The following is a 20269-nucleotide window of genomic DNA, read 5'->3' on the forward strand; positions in this document are numbered from 1 at the left end:
CATATGCATATACAGGTACAGCAAAACAAATGAAAATCTCTAAAAAACAAACGAATTTTCGATATGACTTCAAACTACATCCTACTCAAAATTGTCTCTTCAGTTCGTCGGTCAACACTCAGGCACGACAGCCGGCTATCACCTCGGCCGGTCATGAGACACCCACCGAGTACCATAACCCAGTTTCCAATATCTTGAAAGGAGACGACAGACGGCAGAATTGAATAAGTCTCTTATATTCAGAAAATTGCGTTGGCATAAACTTTCAAAGCATTTTATATACTTCATAAATATGTCGTAACTTTTCAAGCAAATTAAAAGCTTTGTAATAATGTGATTTACTTTTCTTTTAATATCTGTAATATTGAAATCTCATAAAAAGTGATTTATGACCGATCTAGCCGATTCAAAGAGACCCAAAGGTTTCATTTCCGCCCATTTAAATGAAGTGAATATATCTACAGTATAAATTATTTAAAATTCTTTAAGAGAATTCGTGCTAAGCTTTATGGGGTATGGATGTTTTGATAGAGATTTAATATTTAAATGTTGTGTTTTGTAATCCAAGGGAAAAGGCTGTGGTTTCGTAATAATAAATTAACTTTACCTTTTCTTTTCTCTTTTCCCTCTCTACTACTTATACAAGGCTTCTTCTAAGAAATCGTCTTATACTTATAGCAGTAGGGCAGTAACATTTTTCCATCATTGTTTTTTAATGTATTACATTTATTCAATAATAACTCTTACACGTGACTGGTAAAATCAACTAAGACACATTATAAATTGAAATTACGCTAAGTCCACAAAACCACCCTCGCTTCATCAAACTTAATACAGGTAAAGAAAAGGTAACATTAATGCTATGTAAACTTGAGCCTACTGCGGGCACACGTTAGAATTATATGAAAGAAGACGCCGAAGCGAGAGAGCGTTACACATTGTAGAGCGGCCTCTCTTTCTAACAACCGCATTAATACTACTTTGAAAGGTGGTAGGCCTTCTGTTATGGTACGGCGACTTACCATACCTTTAATGGATTACCTCCTGGTTGAGGCTGTCAGTTTTAACCCTCCAGGGAGGCACGAGGCTGTTACAATGCACGTCAAAAATATATTCAGGAGTGGATATTGAGTGGCTTTGTGCTGTATTGACGCTGATGTTAGCGTCACGCGATGGATTCGATTTTGGTGGTTTTCATTTGTTTAATCTGCATCGTAAGGTACTGTGTTTTTTTTAATCATCGGTTTGTGTGAAGTCTTTCTCAGGGTTATGTAATTAAATAAAGTATTTTCTTTACTCGAATGTTATAATAAATTGTTAATGTATTAAATAATAAAAATCTTGACTCTATATTAAATATTTTGTAAACCTGATTTGTCAAATAAGTTTAACTTGTTGTTATTTTTTTTCTATTTATTAATCACTATTACTCGGGTTAATTAGAAACTAAAATGGGCCTCAACGCTGCAGTTAAAAATATATGCACTTTCATTGATGAACTCTACCTTAAAAATATTAGCATAATTTAACTTAAGTTTCATATCCGCTATCACTGAAATGTATCTCTTATACAATAGCCTTATAATATGAGTAACATAGCAGCAGAGATTTGCTCCAACACCCAAGGGAATAAAAAGTGATCAACTAAATGTTCGCGAGCTGATTTCACCGTAATTCAATTACAATGACGTTTGGGTACGGTGACGTGAGTAATTGAGATTGAACGCAGGAACCGAAATCAAACAATGTGACAAAACAAAGGTAGAAATAATATAGGCCACTGTAGGTATTAAGGGACAACGTTTTGGAAGAAGGTAGCTCTACATTTCAAGCAAATTATGTAAAAGGGGTTTACAAGAAAGAAATGTTTTGTCTAGGCTTGACAAAAACTGTTAAGTCCGTCAGACAGTTTTCCAAAAAGTATAGGATACTTTTTTATCTCGTAAACAAAATATGAAGGAGATTTTTTTATCTAGCCCACTGTGTCCCAACTGGTGGGCAATTTTCTCACCCAAATCTTTCCATGATTCTCTGTCCTGGGTTTCATGGAACCAGCCCGTACGGTAAGCGTTAATATCGTCACGCCACCGCTTCCTAGGCCTCCCACGGCGAAGGGGATACAGTGGTTTAAAATTTCGTGTGACGTCAATATTTTTTGAAAATCTGTCTGATTCACTAAACCGATTTATATTTTGTAGATTCTATTTCTCCAATTCTTAGGTTCTCTCGAACCAAATTATGATTTTATATTGCATTAAAAATAAACTTCAGAAAAGCAATCAAAACTAGTAAAAAAATACAAAAAATCTTCTAGAAAAATACAACCGAAATTCTCCGTCTCGATTGCGAACAACAAAGTTGTTACTTAAACTAACTAAGCCATAAATAATAGAAAAAAGCAGCGTTGTAGAAAAACGAGACTATTAAACATGCTCTAAAGTTAAGAGCACCTTCTTGCTGCAAACTTTGGCCTGTATTATGAAATCTATACACCGGAATGCTCTCACCGTTAGAGCGAGACAGCGCTCTACAAAGCGTATATCAGTGTCTCGTTTCCCCATTGACAACAGTTTTACTTCAAAATATCTCAGTAAGGACGATGACCGCTTCTGACAGTATTTGAAGTAAAGTCTGCAATAAGTATTTTTATGACGCTACCGAAGATAGAATCAAAGTTTTCAGCGGACAAAACAAAATTTTAAAGGTTTATCCCGAAATGGCTATTGATATTCTTTGATCCCTGTTATTATTGTTTGAGATAGGATAGATATTTCAAAGAAAGTAATCTTGAAAGCTAGTCAAGATTGTATTTGATGCTATAAATATTTGTTTTGTCTTTAGTTACAGCAGACGTGTAACATGTAAACTTCATAGTAAATAGTGATTGATGTATTTAAGATAATAGTTTTGATATACTTACGTTTAAATTAGTGTGAGATACTAAGTCCCTGTTGTGCATAATAATTTTACTTTTATTTTATACTAGCTTTTCGCCCGCGGCTTCGCCCGCGTCGAGGTCGGTTATATCGCGTTTCCAAGAGAACTTTTAAAAACTATCCTATGTTCTTTTTCAAGGTCAACTCTATCTTTGTACCAAATTTTATTAAAATCAGTTCAGTGATTTAGACGTGAAAGCCTAACAGACAGACAGAGTTACTTTCGCATTTATATTAGTAGGGATGCACCAACAATGATTTAAGATAATGGTCCGTATTATCAGAAAGTATTTTTTTAATTTTAATTCTAGTAACCATTATTTACAAATGCAAACGAATTGTAAATCTTTTCAAGAGCAGTTTGGAACTGAAGTACTCAAGAATAAAAAGCATAGAATATTTTTATTACTATTTTATTTTTTAAATTAAGTAAATATTCTCTTAAAACTTAAAGTACTTCAATAACGATACTTTCAAATATAACTAGACAGCATAAAAAATAAAAGCTCGAACTTATTCAATAAAGGCCCAAAAATCTCAGATTATAACACTTTAAACTTTGCTTTTGAGACAATAACCATTATTACATTTATAATGGATACGTTTTTTTATAAATAATAAAATGTAGCTTACTCTGAAAGCAGTTACTGAAACTTTGGTTCTTTGGAACTCGCTAAAACCTTTCTTATCAATGGAAAAGAAAAGGATTAAAGTTGGCAAAGAAACATAAATAACAAAGTATCTTGTTTCAAATGGATATAAAACTTTTTATCGAACGTAAACATTACTAAATACCTTTATCTTGTGTTTCTATTCTTTTTGTAGGAGTTTGATTAAAGTATGAAAAGGAATTCTACTTAGTGGTTTCTTAGGTTTACGCGAATGTTAGGCATCACGACACAGTGAGCTCATACTGCGTAGGTCGAACCACAAATAATTAATTAAAATATGAAGGTAGAACGAGTAACATCTTCTGTCAAGACAAACGCCATCCCAGTCTGCCCGTGACCATGATACCTGCAAAGGTGTCGAAACGTCGGGAACTAAAATCAAAAATTAAACCGCGATAAAATCCGTAAAAGTAGTTTCATTTCAAGGAATTCTACTGTTTACGAGACCTAACCTAGCAGTTCAATTACCTAAAATTATCACCCTTAATACTGAGATTATAAGCGACATCGTTATTTACATGTCATTATAATTGTATCACAAAATTTTAAGAACAAATTTTAACAAAGTAAGGATCTGTTCTTATGCTACACCATACTAAGCTAATACTACACTAAACTTGTGCTCTACGCATCATTGTCACAATGACAAGTTCAAAATAGGTTAAGAACTAATAACACTTTATCAAGTTACAACTGTCGTAATTATTGTGACACACAACTGACAAAACGTCAAATAATTTGAATCAATTCAAATCTATTTCTAAATAAATTAAACGAAAACGTAGAACAGTTTCCCGGTATAAATTAAACGTTATTAATGTTAATAAATAATAATACAGTCTGTAATAACATTTCGAATTCATCTAGTATTTTAATAGGCCTTAAAATATAATCCAAATATTGGTTTCAATTAATTCCAATGGATTCCTTCCGCGATTAAATCGGAATGAGAAATTTCTACCTAAGTAAATTAATTCTATGTAAACTTGTAAGTGGGTGGGCTTCCAAGGCGATTACTATTTCGTGTCAATTTAAAAGAGCCTTCCTTGGTAACTTGTTATATTCGTTATATAAGATTTTCTTTAGGACTTTTGAAGCCAATTTATTTAATCTCTTAAACAACTGAATTTCTCTTACATCAAATGCGTTTTCGCGTTCTGTACCTAAAGGATAAAAACGATTGAATAAATAAATAAATAAATGCGGACAACATCACATACATTGTTCTGAACCCAAAGTAAGTTGCTGCAGCACTTGTGTTATGGTAATTCAATTGAATGATTTGGTATTAAGTAGCTTATTTTCATTTATGTTGAACCATCAATAGACATAGTATTATTTAAATTATAATTGATTTCTCGTCTTCACACATTCAAATAATCCTTTCAAACTAATCTAGGCTTATAAAATTAACTAAATCTCTGACGAAGTTTGGGAAGAAAACATTCGACATAATTTATCAGCATTAGTATTGTGTTCTTTTTTCATAACTAACACTCTACAAACAAAATTATCATTTCCTTCTACTGTATAAAATGATTACACATTATTTACACCGTTACACACTTGTCAAATTTCTGAAGATAACCCTTTAACAAATTCGAGCAATCAATAGGAAAGTACGTCAACTGTTCCAAACTGGTAGATTAATAATTATAGGTTGGAGGTAACTTGGGGTCTTGTTGACGAATAATTCCAATATTGGTCGAATGTATGGTCAGAAATAGAAGTCTGTTAACACAATTGATTAACAAAACAACTGTACTATGTATAAAAATAAAATTTTGAAGTTGAGGTACAAAATAAATTTGTTATTAAATAAAAGGCTTTGCGCATAAAGGTATTTTCTCTTTCTTTGTTTGGCGTGGTGATTGAAAAAATTCAAAAACATTTAACTCTTTGGTCTATAATCGATTAGGACATATTTTTTTAATATTTCATTCAAATATTAAACACTATTGCCTAAAAGTCACTCAATAATATTAGTATTTTGCAAATGTGATTGTGTAAAAGACTTCTTTTGCGGAGTGTATGCGTGATTGTCGGCTTCAGACATCTTTAGTTGCTGAATAATGTATATTGTTTAGGCCCTATGTTTGTTTAGGATGATATTTTGATGAAATACCGAATGTTAACGTCGACCAAACAATATAGCCGTTGATTAATTGTATGTAGGACGGGTACCTGTCTGAATAATTTACGAAATTATGGAAAGTTAGATTAGTTAATTATAAAAATTAGTAATAAATTAAGTTTTTTGCAATTTATTTATTTCTATCATTTGGTAAATGCAAAGACTTACAAAAAAAATTGGTGTTATACGTTTGGCGTGTCTGTTTGTCTACTCTAGGAGCATAGTCCCGAACAGATTGTACGAAAGGTAAATTATGTGCAAGAATTGTACATGCTTCATAAAAATCTATAGTTAAAAAGTCAAAGTAATATTCATTTCATAAACGTCAAAATAATAAAGGTCGAGATTCATGCCCGCCCACGTAAAACAAACTCTTTGGGTCGACATCTGTCTCTTACGATAAGTAAGAATCTTTGCAAATATCACTCTACTATACTTGTTATTCTATTTATATTTCTGTTTCATTTTGTCGATGAAATTTCTTCTTCTAGGTCATTAGCAAGTCAGATTTATTGCAAGAGACAAAAAGTAAGTTAAAAAAGAACATAATAATTAAGTGTCAATAAAAACACATATCTAAGAAAATATTAAAAGGAAAACCTGTACTAAGTGGTATGGTATAATTGTTATTTACTGGAGAAAAACACAGCTATTTGTTACACTTTTCGTTTCAAATATTTTTGTTGTAATAAAAAATACATATCAATTACCATTGATCCCTCTCTCATTATTAATATTATTATGTTTATTCGGTGGTATAGCATAATAAAATTCTAGTACATAATAGAAAAAAAAGTTCCTACACCTTAATTTTTAATTCGGTTTTATGCTAATATTTCTCCTTTAAATATAATTGCCGACGATGACGACGCGACCAGTGTTTTGTCAGTCAATTGCTTGGGCAATATTTTTAAACAGATACACAAAAATACACGAAGGCATACGGTGCAATACGGGCAATTTTATTTGGATACCTTCAGAGGACTTACAGTGCTTTAAGTAAGACAGCTACGGATGTGGAAACGCGACAGCGCTCTACACGGCACATAGTGCCTTCTCGCTTTTACAACAGCAGCAGTCTTGTTCGAAAACCTGGTGATAGGCCCCCAGCACTACGACAAAGACTTCCAGTATTTAAATAAGGCACGTTTGGTTTTACCATGCGCTTGGGAAATCAATGATCTGGATTCATTCGGAACAAGTTCCAATGCTGACCTACTAAAGCAATTCTGTTTTCCAACGAAAATTAATTACGTGAAAAACTGGATTAAAATATTGTATGAAGAGCTGTAAATCAATAATTATAGACTATTTGTTACTAATTTCGATTAGGAGTGAGCAATTTTGTGTCGTGTGGTTGTTTTATCACATTAGAATACATATGAGAATCCATTCAAAAAAAAAATTGTACAAAAAAAACTAGCTATTTTAGCTAGCTAGTTACTATAGTTAGTTAGCTACCTAGCTAACTAACTATTTTTGTTGGTCGGCCAATCTCTCCTCCGAACCCTCAGTGCTACCAGGTTGACTGGAAAATTACTGGTTTTGAAACCTTCTTTTTACCTTATATAAGAGAGAAGATTTCCTCAAAAAGACACTATTAACCGATAAATTAATCAAACTTATGCAATTCGCAACTAAAAAGACGAAAAAGCAGACTCCATTAGCAAAATACAGTCGTTACAAGAAAATGATTTCAATTTCCGATGTTTCATTCTCTAAAAACTCTCGCAATATTTTTGAGTCAACACCTGAACGCTGAACAAACACAAACTGAAGCAAAACAACGACAATGGCCGTCGTCGGCGGCTTTATTTTTAGCGTGAAAAGAAAAAATATGATGAGCAGTTGCAGTGGGGTGACCGGCGGAGTGTTTTGCGAGGAACTGTTTCAAAATGACATGAAATGTTTAGAGTAAGTTGTCAAAATTCATATGATAATCTTATTTCTTTTGCTGTATGTGTGACACGAAAAATGAATTAATTGTTGACGGTGCTTTTATTTAAAAGGCTAACATAATTAGTAGTTATGAGTATAAGAAGACAGAAGACATAATTTCTGTGACTTATGCAAAATATAAGCATTAAAGAGAGTTGTTTTTTATTTTTAAACCTCAGGAAAGTCAACTTTCTGCAAATATTTTTTGTCCTCTGTTTCCAAAATTATAGAAAAAAGTCTATATTTTTGCACAAAATCTAAATTTCCATGAAAATTCAAACAACTGATGCAAAATCCGGCTTTTCCTTGGTTAAGTGAAGCAAGGAACCTAAGCATTCGTCTTGTCCGCTGTCCCAGACAAAATATGTCTCTCTTCAGGTGACATTTTAACCCTCTCACACAATTACATAAAACTCCGTGAAGTTGGATCGAAAATTTACAATTTTGTTCCCTTGCTGCGTAATAAGAATGTAAAACGGATTTAGTTACTTAGTTAAAAGTGTTTGATAGGAATAGGAAGCAAAGCATTTTTTTTATCCAAAACGAGCAATACAAACACCAAAAAAGAATGAAACATTTACAAAAGTAAATAATACAAACCAAAGAACCGGATATTGCGACCAACCTTTTACAAATTTTATTTTCGGGGTATTAAACAAACGTTATTACTGTACGGTTAAGCTGGCGCACTGTATGCCTTTATTACATTAAATTAAATTCGAAATGAGTTTAAAAACAAACACATTTAAAGATAAGCCTTGATTTTGTTTCCCGTAGATTTGTAGCAAAATGCAACGGTTTGTAATCCAGCCGGGAATTGGCAAGTTCTTAAATTCTGAACAAGCTTTGCAATCTTAGAACTGTTGTGTGTCTTATGTTTCATTACGCAGCTGCTTTCAGGGATCCGTACTCAAAGGGTAAAACGTCATTGAAGTACCGCTTTCTACCTGTTTGCCACCAGGCTGAATGTCGTGAATTGTGATAGCCCTACAGAAATTTCCTCAGACGATGTCTCTCTATTGCCGCTATAAAAAAACGGTCGTTTTTTCCGAGGGTCCGAAACTAGTCGGGCAATCCCGATAAATACGATAGAGTAAACCGTTGCATTATTTAAAAATTATGGTTAAATGCTTTTTCAATTTGTGCCTGTGTCCGACTCGCTTGTATCGATTGATTTTAAGAATAGTTGGATGAAGTTTAACGAGCATTCACTTAAATGATCGGAAACAGTTTAAATCAAAACTAGATACAGGTCCCTGGGTCAAATCAAAGTATCAGAACAATTCCCTACATAAGTTGAGGCCTAAACCGCAGATACTGGGCTACTTTCAACTTATGTTTTACAGCAGCAATAATTACGGTAGGAAGTTATGTATGCTGGCGTATCTAATGGTCTCAGGCCGCCAATGCGTCACGGCAGGGTGCCCGAGGGCAGCGTAAAACACGTTTGCTAAGACCCAAACCCACCTGTGCCCCTATTCTATAAATAAGTACCTACGTTACCGCACTCCCGTTGGGACAATTTATTCTATTTATTTATGAAGTGAGATTGTGAAAAATATCATCATTATTCTTATATTATTTTGTAGATCACGGTGATACATTGATTCCCTGGACTCGCTCTTGGAACTATGATAACGTTCATGAAGATTTCAAAAAGGCCAGTGGGCAAATTGTGCAGTCTGCAAGCAACTGGAGTAATTTTTAATCATTCGCGGACGCGATAATTGAATATCCAAACTAAACGCAAGCAGAAAGAGACATATGGCAATTTAATAAGCTTATCAACTGAAAATTGAAATTTCAATGATGAGCTTACTCTATACTTGTTTTTTTACCGTTTTGGTTTTTTTTTATGTTTGTAACCTCAAAATTTTGGAAAAGATGAACCGTTTTTGTATTTTTTATTTTACATGAAATATGTAACAATATAATTTGATCCCATAAAAATTATCAAGCATGTTGCATGTTTTTGTAGTAAAAATAATGTTACTATCGTAATAAAAGTCCAAGTAGGTATTAGGTAGGTATAAGTGTTGAATTACGTACCGTAAAAAACTCGAATCCTATATTACTCGAGAATAATGCTGGCGCACACGATCCCTTGAAAAAAATACATCAGTGAAAATTGTTTTCCGCCCGGAGGTAGAATGTTTGCGAAGATTACTTTCGCTGATCGTCCGCGGCCGACGGTTTTCTTACTTTATGAGACGAACGGGCGAGGCGAGGAGGTGAGAATAGTTCAGCTGGGTAATTGAACGTGTTCTTGAACTTTGGGTTGCTCTACTCGAAGTGTCTTGATTACGCGAGAGTATCGTTCGGGTGCGCTGTGATTTATGAGTGATTTTTGATCTAAGGCGTATTCTTGATATTACTATATACTTTGACTATTAAAAAAGATAGTAAGAACTACAAATCATTAGAATAAGAAACAAGAAAAAAGTGAATTAAAGAAGTGCTGTTAACGATTTCCGATTTAAAATGACATCACTCCAACAGTTTTCAATATGCCGTAAAAGTTAAAATATCCTTTAAGGCTACATTACCGCAACCTCTAAAGTACCCTCATAAAGGGAATAGTTTCCAATTACCAAAAAATGTACAGTTGCCCGTCAAAAAACCTAACCCTTTTTGTGGTTCGATCGAAATAAAACGACGCGGCCGCTTTGCCAGATTCAAGCTATAGTTAGGACCCGGCCGCCACGTCGCATTCAAGCACAAAATGGAAAACCCGGAAAGGTACCCCAAGGACCGAGTGAGGCTCTTTATGTAAATTCGCAGTGTACAAAAGGTGGAGTAATGTGAAAGAGAGATTGGGATTCTCCGTTTTCACGCTCCGAGGTTGAGCCAAACTAAACTCGATCGACACAATTTAGAAATAAAAATTTTACCGTTCCGGAATTGAAGACAAACACGCTGAAACTCGAACACGGCATCTTTTTGAGTGAACCAACTCAATTTCCTTAGAATAATAAGAGTATACAAAATATATTATAAACATTACGTTGTGTTTTTTGGAAGCCGTAAATCGGTTCTGTTATACCCTTCTTTTACGGTCCTGATTATGATTTCGATTCAAACAATCTAAATCTACGCTCAGTATTTTTTTCGTTCAATTATATAAGTTCAATTTAAAACAATTTTAACACGTTTTTACAATTTTAGGTAAACTTATTTTTAAATAGCCTTGGATATATTTTACGAAGTAAATTCATATTTTTTGGAAGCCACCCATATTACCTATATACCGCGCTAAATTACAAGCAGAAATATAGAATTTCAGTATTCTATTCATAGTTATAGGTATATGTATAGTTTTGGGATTAAAAGCTTGTACCAAAGTAAGCCCAATAACTAATCGAGGTAACATAATTGTAATAGACCACCAAACGTAGCCGTGGGACCACAAGTTATGGAACGGGCTGTAACTGTGTATATCGGTATCGAAATGCTCCCAGCGGACGACCTCAGCCGATACCACCCGTAATATAATAACACAGTAAACATACTTTAAGTTATCTATTGCCGGGATTCGGTTCAATCATTGGTTATAAAAATGGAAACTGCTCAAATGTTCAATTTCAGTCGCATAGTTCTCACCCTTTTCCAAACCAGTGCTTTAGTACCAGTGTATTTGCAAACCAACTTGTATTTTTGCTGTTAAATCATTCCAACCTGTATTGAAATTAAAAATAGTCGTTTTTTGTTATTGTGTGAATCTTTGCATATACAAAAATCAGACTTGTTCTTATTTAGTTGTAAATGGTGGTCACTGACGTAATTTTGTTTTACACAAATAATATAATTTAGAGTCTATTTGTTTTGTTGTTTTGTACCTATTAATAATAATAACCACCAGATTGATATACATATATTTATTGACAGCTTAGTAGTATGGCCGTTAGACTGTCGAGTCATAAATTGTATATTCAAATCCCGACACGCACCAATGTCATTTCGAAAACATGTCCTTTTAAAAAAGTAAATTACTGGCTAAAAAAGATGAATGTACGAGTATACGTCGTGAGGAAAATGGCTCTTAAAAGATTTTTAACGGGTGATTTTTAAACCATGATAGGGGCTTTAGATGATCCTTAATGATGTCATAATATTTAATCCACCACTATGCCTCTAGGCATCTCCCAACTGGTCTACTCTCCTACCGTCACTTCATGCAACTACAAGATAGATTGCATGCACTCCAAATTCACTTATATCCAAAGGAGACGAGGAACTGTAACATAATTCACTAAACCCACGACAATATACTAGAACTATATAATATTGCATACATATTACTATACAAGTTCTCATAACTCGGTAACTTGAAATTTAGCGTGCGCGAGGAATATCGGCACCCTACCGTGATTGGCACAGCGATAGTAATTTTATTAATATCTCATGTAAGCGTCTTAATGCCTCTCGAACTATGCTTGTTCCTGCCAAGGGGTCCGATTAGATGTGCGTCTCATAATAATATAATACCTATTGATGATGGAATTATTTCATAATCCTCTGGTTTTTTCTTTGTTTATTATGGATACACATTTATAAAAGAATCGCAAAAAATAGTTATCACGTTTTCGATTTTTTACACCTACCTTTTTGCAACTTTTTGTGTAAAATAAAATTTAATATTAGACCAATGATAAATGGGTGGTACTTAGAACATGAAGGATGATAAGAAACTCCATTTTTCAAGATTTAAACACTTTTTAAAGCCGAAACCGAAAGCGTATGTTTTTTTTTTTGGGTGTAGAGCCACATACCTTAACGTCATGAAGACGAAAGAAAATATTCCTTTAGAAGGAATTAAAATTAAACTGTATAGTTTTTACAACACCTAGGTGTACTTCTACACTACGGGTACCTTCTTATTTTGGTGCTAAAGATACCTTAGACAGAACGAAATGGAAGAATCATGGCTACAAAAAAACTTACGAACTATAGTCTCACTTTTGATTAGTTAATCTGCGTAATTTCTAGTCTTATCGTCTTTTTTGTCTAGAATTAGTTTTCAAATTAGGGTCTTTGGTATCTCGTTCTTTTTAGAACCTGGATAAAAAAATAAAAAGAGAACCACATACAGTAATTTAGATTTATCACAAGTGAGAACTAAAATCGAGATCAGTTCGAGAATCCCTAGTAAAGATAGTTACTACCTTTGTTACCGAAACAGTACCGTAGTTCTCATCTTGGTGATAGTTGAGGCGACACATCTAGTTTGAATATTTGTCTCGAATTGGACAGATGAAACTAAAATAGGCAACTGTCAACCGTGCGAGTTATTTCGTTCCGAAGTTTGGGACCGAGTTATGTGTTTAGTGGGTAATTAAAATCTTGATATTAATCTAGTAATTTGTCAACGATACATTAATTACTGTTTTTTTTTTATAAACTGTCTTCTCGTTTGGGATCTTTATGTGATATTTAATACATATAAGTAATAACTATCGTGAGACTGATTCATTATTAAATGATGTAACGGTTTACTCACGCGTATTTATCGGGGTAGCCCGACTAATCATGAGCAGACGCGGCGGGTTCGACTCGCGATCCCGCCGCGTCTGCTCATGATTAAGGACTCCGGTTGGGTCCGAAACTAGTCGGGCTACCCCGATAAATACGCGTGAGTAAACCGTTACATCATTTAATAATACATATAAGACTGGTATTATTAGTACCAAAACAGCTGAAGAATCGGTGATAGTGCAAAGCAGATTAGATTGAATATTAAGTCCTTATTTTATTTGAATAAAACAAACCGATGCCACTTTAATGATGGGGATTCAATATAGTAAACTACTAATTGTAAACCAACTTTAAGTAATCGTAGATAAAATTTGCTATAGTAATGCTATTGTGATTGAAAAAGTCTATTATGGTAAATCCCAACAGCTTTTTTTTTCATAAACAAACAAAACGAATTTGCTCGTAACCAGACAGCAAAAAACCTTTCGGAACACAAAACAACATGACAAGTAAAAAAACAAATACGCCTTAATTGTCACAAACATTTGACGTTAAAGAAAACCGTTATAATGAAGAGAAACGCATGATATACGATATTATAAATAAAGCTTAATAATCTCGCAAACGTGACGTTGCTGATGCTGACGTCACAAACGACAGATGACGTGCGCCTCAAGCGACATTCTGTCGACGTATATCATATAGCCCTTCGTAATATAAACGTATATCACTCGTGTGATATTCTGTCATTCTGTTTCAGATAACTTGGCTATAATTATGTGGGGCTGCAGAACGCGTCGTGCGTTTTGAGTGAATACAGTCTGGCGTAGCTTGGAGCCTCGTAGACGGCTTATTAGCAAGCACCGTAATGGTTCACTGGTTTTAACATGATATATTATGGATAAGATAATTGTCTACTAAATAGATTTAAAAAAATGTTTAAGTTTTTGCTCGTAAATAAATTTTGTAGAAAAAATTATCAAGATTCAAATTATTTATCAATATTTAGGTCTTTAAATAATTTTGCTATTTAGGAGTTAGTTCAAATTTATCGTATGATTTTGAGGATTCGTTGAATTAATATTCTTAAAAAAAAACTGCATTAAACTTTGTCCAGTCATTTTCTATTCTATTTTCAAAATCCATATACCTATACAAAACAAGATCGAGAAAGCTTTTTTTTTATATCAGCGGTCACAGCCTACAGCAAATACGGTAATGCCGAAATTCGGTTTGAATATCGATATATCTCTTTCTGGCTTAAATCAGTTTATTGACGGCCAGCTTCACTTCCTTTTTACTGTCATATTTGAGTCCCGAACTTTATGTCGAACGTAAGTACAAAATATTTCCTTGGGTAATACCACCACTTCTTGAAGTAAGCCTCTTGTAATTGTGGAAGAAGGATGCAGCTTTATACCGTGTATAGCGCCATCTCGTTTCCGCGTATGACACTATCTTACTTTTAAAGTTGGTAGGAGGTACTCTGACACTGTTATTACAAGCAAGGAACCTGTTCCACATTTATGGCCCCGGTCAGCTATATTTGAAAGAATGGGAATTGTTTGTACTTCAGTTATGAAATGTTATTAGAAAACTGTGTTTTCAAGATTATTCTTGTGTCAAAAGTCATTATGGTTACACAGGACAAACAGTAATTTTTTGAGTTGCATTCTTTTGGAGAATCCTTGCATTGTCCAAATGTTGTTTTTTTTTTAAGTGACATCCTTTATTTTTTATCAACACGAGTTTAAACATTTTCCACAAATCTAAGCTACCCTAAACAGCACCAAGGAAATACATACATTTACTGTAAAGGATCGGACATTACTTAAATATACGGCAAACAAAAGCTATTACATCGAGATAAGATACGTGTGTATAGTAATATCAAAGAAAAAAGTGCTTTGTTCTAAAACTGTCATCTGTACCGCCGCTTCCCTTAGGAGACGATATTATTTTTTCAAAGGTTATTTTATTTTCAGTGAAGACCCAACGAAATAAAGGGAAGACGCTTTCATTTGTAGCGAAATCGTAATAATGGCTGCTTTCTACCTGTCATCGATGTCTGTTCGTGATTATACTTTTGTTATGCTGATGTCTTTTGTTTTGTTTGTCACTGTACCTGTATTAATATGGTAGGAAATAATGAACTTAAGAATTATATTCAAAATTCTCTTGTCGTATTTATGAAGAAGTGATAATAGTTGATTCTTAATTACCTTAAGTGATAAGGAATTCGTCTTCAACAGAAATTCCCTATAAATAATTATAAATATTGATTCGCAGGCTAAGGCTTTAAGAACGACTAACATGTCTGTTATATTCGAGCCTAATTGCCGTATCACAATTAAAAAATAACTGTCTAGCGCAGTTCCTAAGATACAGCCTGGTGTTGTTACAGACGGACGGACAAATGTTTATAAATAGCTGTAAGCCGTCAAATGTAATGCGAGTAAACATATGTATATATTTATATCTGAAAAAACTTTAAACCTAACCGCGTAATTTATTCCTCGGATAGGGGAAGGTGGGGTAAGACGGGGACCTTAAGGTATTTCATAAATAAAACCCATCTTTTTTAATTGCACAACGTAGGAACTTTTATTAATTAAATAATCAGTCTTTCTTCTTTTAATAACAATCAGTCAAAACAAAAAAAAATAAGTTCTTCTCATAAAAATATAAACTTTTAAAAAATAACTGAATCACCCCATCTTACCCCACCTATAGGGTAAGATGGGGTATACCCCTGGGGTAAGATGGGGTATAGACTATTTAAGCGCCGTCATCTTCACAAACCGGGCAGATATGTTCAGCTTCGTCATCGCTGTCTTCCACTCCTGCACAGACACAATGCGCTCACTTGCCTCAAGTACGATAAGTGATACAAGTATGATAATCGGAATACAAGCCGCGACAGTATAGACATTCTGTATCTTCTTCTTCTGTGCCTTTTCGCTTTTTCGGTTTTTCAAGTTCTCTTTATTGTTATTTTTGTCATTTACTTTTTGTTTGTTACATGTGGTTTTAGTTTCTACCTATTTTAGTTTTCCTCTCATTCTTTTTTATATAGAAAAGCAGTAATAATAGCTGCTTTTCCCCTTCTTCGAACTTGTCTTGGTCTTTTTTCGGCGAATCGCGAATAAGGCATTAACTTTTTCGGGCTAACCAGATGGAATGCATCATTATCTATATAATCATTTACTGTTGCCTGCTTGAGACATGAGGTTGAAGCAGTTGGTGGAGGTGGAGAGTTTGCTAAATGATTTACGGCGGTGTAGCCATTTAAGCATCAGGAAATGACAACATTACTGTTTTTGGAACTGTACTATAAAAAAATAGTTAATGTTGAATGCAATCTCAATACAAACTGAATAACAACTCAGCGGATAAGATCGGGTACCTACCCCGTCTTGCCCCACATAAGTGTCCCATCTTTCCCAAACTGGACTTAAAAGTTGTATTGAATTTTTAGAGGTTATAAATCAAAAGAAACCGGCATGAATTAATGAGTTTACAATAGTAAAATAAATACAAATTAACAAAAAAAATATGTCACACATTATGTTTATCATACATTATAACAGTCATGCACTTTATATGCTTCAATAATTAGATAAAACCACTTCAAATTTTAAAAATGTACTTACCATGAAGAATCGTGCGCTCCTTCGAACAAACTTTTTGCGACTCTAACAAGTACTGATAAATACGACTAGATGGCGTCAAAATAACTTTTCAATTAATACTGTATTATATATTTTTGGAGGGTCCCCATCTTACCTCGCTACCCCGTCTTACCCCACCTTCCCATAATAAGACGATAAATTCAAAGTGGCTTTCTTTTCGACTTAGCAAAAAAACATTTTAAGTTCTTTCAAGAATTATAGACGCGTAAAGTTCATTAATCAGTCAGCCTCAATCATTAGTCAGTCGCCAGTCAACTAATCACCGTCTCAACAAGGCATAAACGAATTTAGACTTCTACTAATGAGCGCCGAGGCCTCAAAGTACTCGAGGAAAAAAATATCGTAGACCAAAAAGGTCACTGGATTTTATTAATAGGCATAGTTCGTATGTAGGGACTAATTCCAGTAGTATAGAAGGATTTTTTAATAAAAAATATCTTGTTTTATAAGATTTGAGTTAACCACTATAAAAGGCATGCTTTTCGAAGTTTTTGGAAGCACTGCAAGACGAAGACAGCCATCTCCTTTAAGAACTGCTAGAATATTACTTTTTGAAGAGGTTGTATTGGCCTTCTAGATTGACATATTAAGTCGCTTTGGTACCTCGTGAAGAGAGTTATTGGTTAAGCACTTCCACCAACTCAATTAATGAGTTATGTTAATAGTTATCGAAACGCCCCAAAAAAAAATGTTTTATTTATTCTGTTTGTTTGTCTGTACCATGATGATATTATTTTTTTCCTATTTGTTTTACTTTTTTTTTGTTTTCTATCATTGTGTAAACCGTACGTTACTGATAAGTACTATTAAAGAATAGCATTGTTTGACGAGCCCGCATTATGTAGTGGCATATGTTTATTTTCGATTTCACTTCACTCTGTTCACGAAAGGAGGGTTATGAGATTAAATTTTATGAAAACAAATGGAACGCAAATATTTTATTAAGATTTCTTGAGAATTGTAGGGTTGGAGACTTTCAATAATGGACCTTTAAGTAAAAACGATACATCAACTATTTGAAACAAGAATAGGTACACTTTAAAAAGATAGATCAGAAGGTATTTATTTGTTGCAATGACCAGACCATGATTGATTAATTATTTCAATTTTATTATCAACCAATTATCGCTCAGCCACATAAAAATAATTCCATTGTAAATATTCCTTTCTTAATGCAAACTTTACAACTATAGCGCTACTTTTAAAGAAAAAAAAAACCATTTTCGATATTACTCTTTTAGTTTGACTGTACTTATTACATGATGCCCTCATCCGGGCTGTGATAATGCCGATGCGTACACGCATTCATTGCGTACGTTATATGTCATTCTGACATCATATTACGCAAAATGCAGTTGCGAGCACTATTGTTCACGTTACTTTTCCATAGTTTTGTGTTCTGTGAGTTTCTGAAAATCTTCTCTAAGTTAATTATCAATTAATTCTTAAACTAATAAATGTGTTTGTTTAAGGTGAAAATAAAACTCGCTATGATTTGAAAACCAAGAAAGTGTTGGCTTTGTTCGGATATTTAAATGGATATGACTTGGATCAAAATCAAGAAAAACCTTATTTTCTATTAGCACCAATCGTCTTAGTACCAAAACTTATCGAAGTAAAACAAGACGCTCAAACTGGTGATAGTAAAGAAACAGTGGAAGATAATGGTAAAAAACAAGTCATGAAGCCTTTGAAGATAATTAACAATCTAAAGGTTACAGAAAACAATAATGATATCGATGTGCATTTTAGACAAGCGTTAAATCGAGGAAGTGTTAATAAAAATGATTCAATGGGAATTAAACTAAATGAAACACTAAAACCTAGTGTTTCTTCAATAAACAAAACAGCAGAAGCTGTAGTAACAACACCTAAAACAGTCACTGTTACTGAAGAATCAAAAGTAGATAGTATAAACATGACTACAAGTACTGAATCTGTAGAAATAAATCTAACACCTGTTAATGGCCAAAGTGAGTCTTTAACAATACCGATAGATTCTCCGGATTATTTCCTTTTACCACCTTTAATAGACGACGACTGGAAAAACTTTACGAGCATCAACGTTTCAATAGGAAGCGACAACAAAACATCGACGAATTCGGAACAAGTTGAACATTCTATGGCAAATGAAACTGACAGTACAATGAAAGGCCCTTATCCCGCTGCCCTATACAACAATACTGAGATTGATAAGTTATCAATTACAACAAATTCGTACACAAATGGATCACCTCTGCCGCCGCCACAGGATGATAGATGGAAGAGCTTCTCTTCATTAGACAAAATGCTACCCGTGTTAAACGAATTTAGACCATTAGCCGGTTTGTATTATGACGGATTTTTGCATAAACCTTTGTATCAGAAGCCGGGGTTTGTTCCTTATAATCGCTACTATTATTAGAATTGATAGTGCAATAATAATAAGGTATTATTTTAGCGTCTAAGGATATTAAATATTACGAATCAAAAACTCGTTACGAGCAGTTTTTAAGTTATAAGTAAACTTTACGCACTTAACACTAACATTTTAGTTTTTTTATGCAAGTAAATTATTAATGTGCCAAGTTTTCTTGTTTTACTTTCGTAAATCATAAGTAGTTATCCCATATGCTTTCTTCATTTCAAAATTTTGCATACATTCTTCTTAAACCAGAACCTAATTTCAAAGTATTCCACCAATACGTACTACACGTTCTAAAATAACATAGCCAACATAATAAAATCCGAACAATCCCAATAACTACTGCAACTCGACAAGGCTCTAAAATTGGTATTGTCGTACATACTCGTAAACGGCTTTTGTATTCCGACTCATGTATGAAACATTGTTACGTGAAGATCGGTACTAAATGACTGCTGTTTTATGTCTGGTCACATCTCGATTTCCTTTGCTACATCCGATACTTTAGAAAGCAATAAAATTGTTTGAGTTTATAACTAATGTGCTCTGTTTTATGGATGGGTTGCGTTGTTGGATTTAGTGTATCCCTCAACTGTACTACTGTACTAGTGTTAATAATCTTCGGGTTTTATGTGGTAAATAATGTTTTTATTTTATTGATTGCACGGATAGCGGAATTGAGATCACCAAGCCTAACCCACTGAACGCGCCGTGCACGGGTTTGATCCCCACGTAGGTCATGCATCTGTGTGATCTACAAATGCTTGTCCTGAAACATGTCTTTGTAAATGTGAGCAAGAATATTTGTGAACCTTGAAATATTTGTCATCAGCTGTTTAATCAAACCAGAGGCCTCCTTATTTTGACGTACCCTTTTTATAATATTTGTCTGTTTTACTTCGCACAATACAAGGCTTTTTCCAGGGAAAATTAGTTCCGCAATATGCAACCTTTTTCCAAGCACCAGTAATTGTCGCTAATTATAATAATTATTCCACTTACAGCTTTAAAGCCGCGTACAA

General features: G+C 33.8%; 1 protein-coding gene across 1 annotated transcript; it reads left to right on the forward strand.

The window, feature by feature from the left end:
* The first annotated feature begins 18088 nt into the window (after positions 1-18088).
* On the forward strand, positions 18089-19965 carry LOC113498942. Its single transcript, XM_026879208.1, has one exon. It carries the CDS (start codon positions 18525-18527, stop codon positions 19245-19247), a length of 723 nt encoding a protein of 240 aa, XP_026735009.1. The 5' UTR covers positions 18089-18524; the 3' UTR covers positions 19248-19965.
* Positions 19966-20269: the final 304 nt, after the last annotated feature.

The sequence above is a fragment of the Trichoplusia ni genome, chromosome 11 (genome assembly GCF_003590095.1).
Source record: "Trichoplusia ni isolate ovarian cell line Hi5 chromosome 11, tn1, whole genome shotgun sequence".
Lineage (NCBI taxonomy): Eukaryota > Metazoa > Arthropoda > Insecta > Lepidoptera > Noctuidae > Trichoplusia > Trichoplusia ni.

Bases quoted from the DNA above. Each gene is read 5' to 3' on its own strand.
- LOC113498942 (XM_026879208.1), top strand. From the start codon at position 18,525: ATGAAGCCTTTGAAGATAATTAACAATCTAAAGGTTACAGAAAACAAT.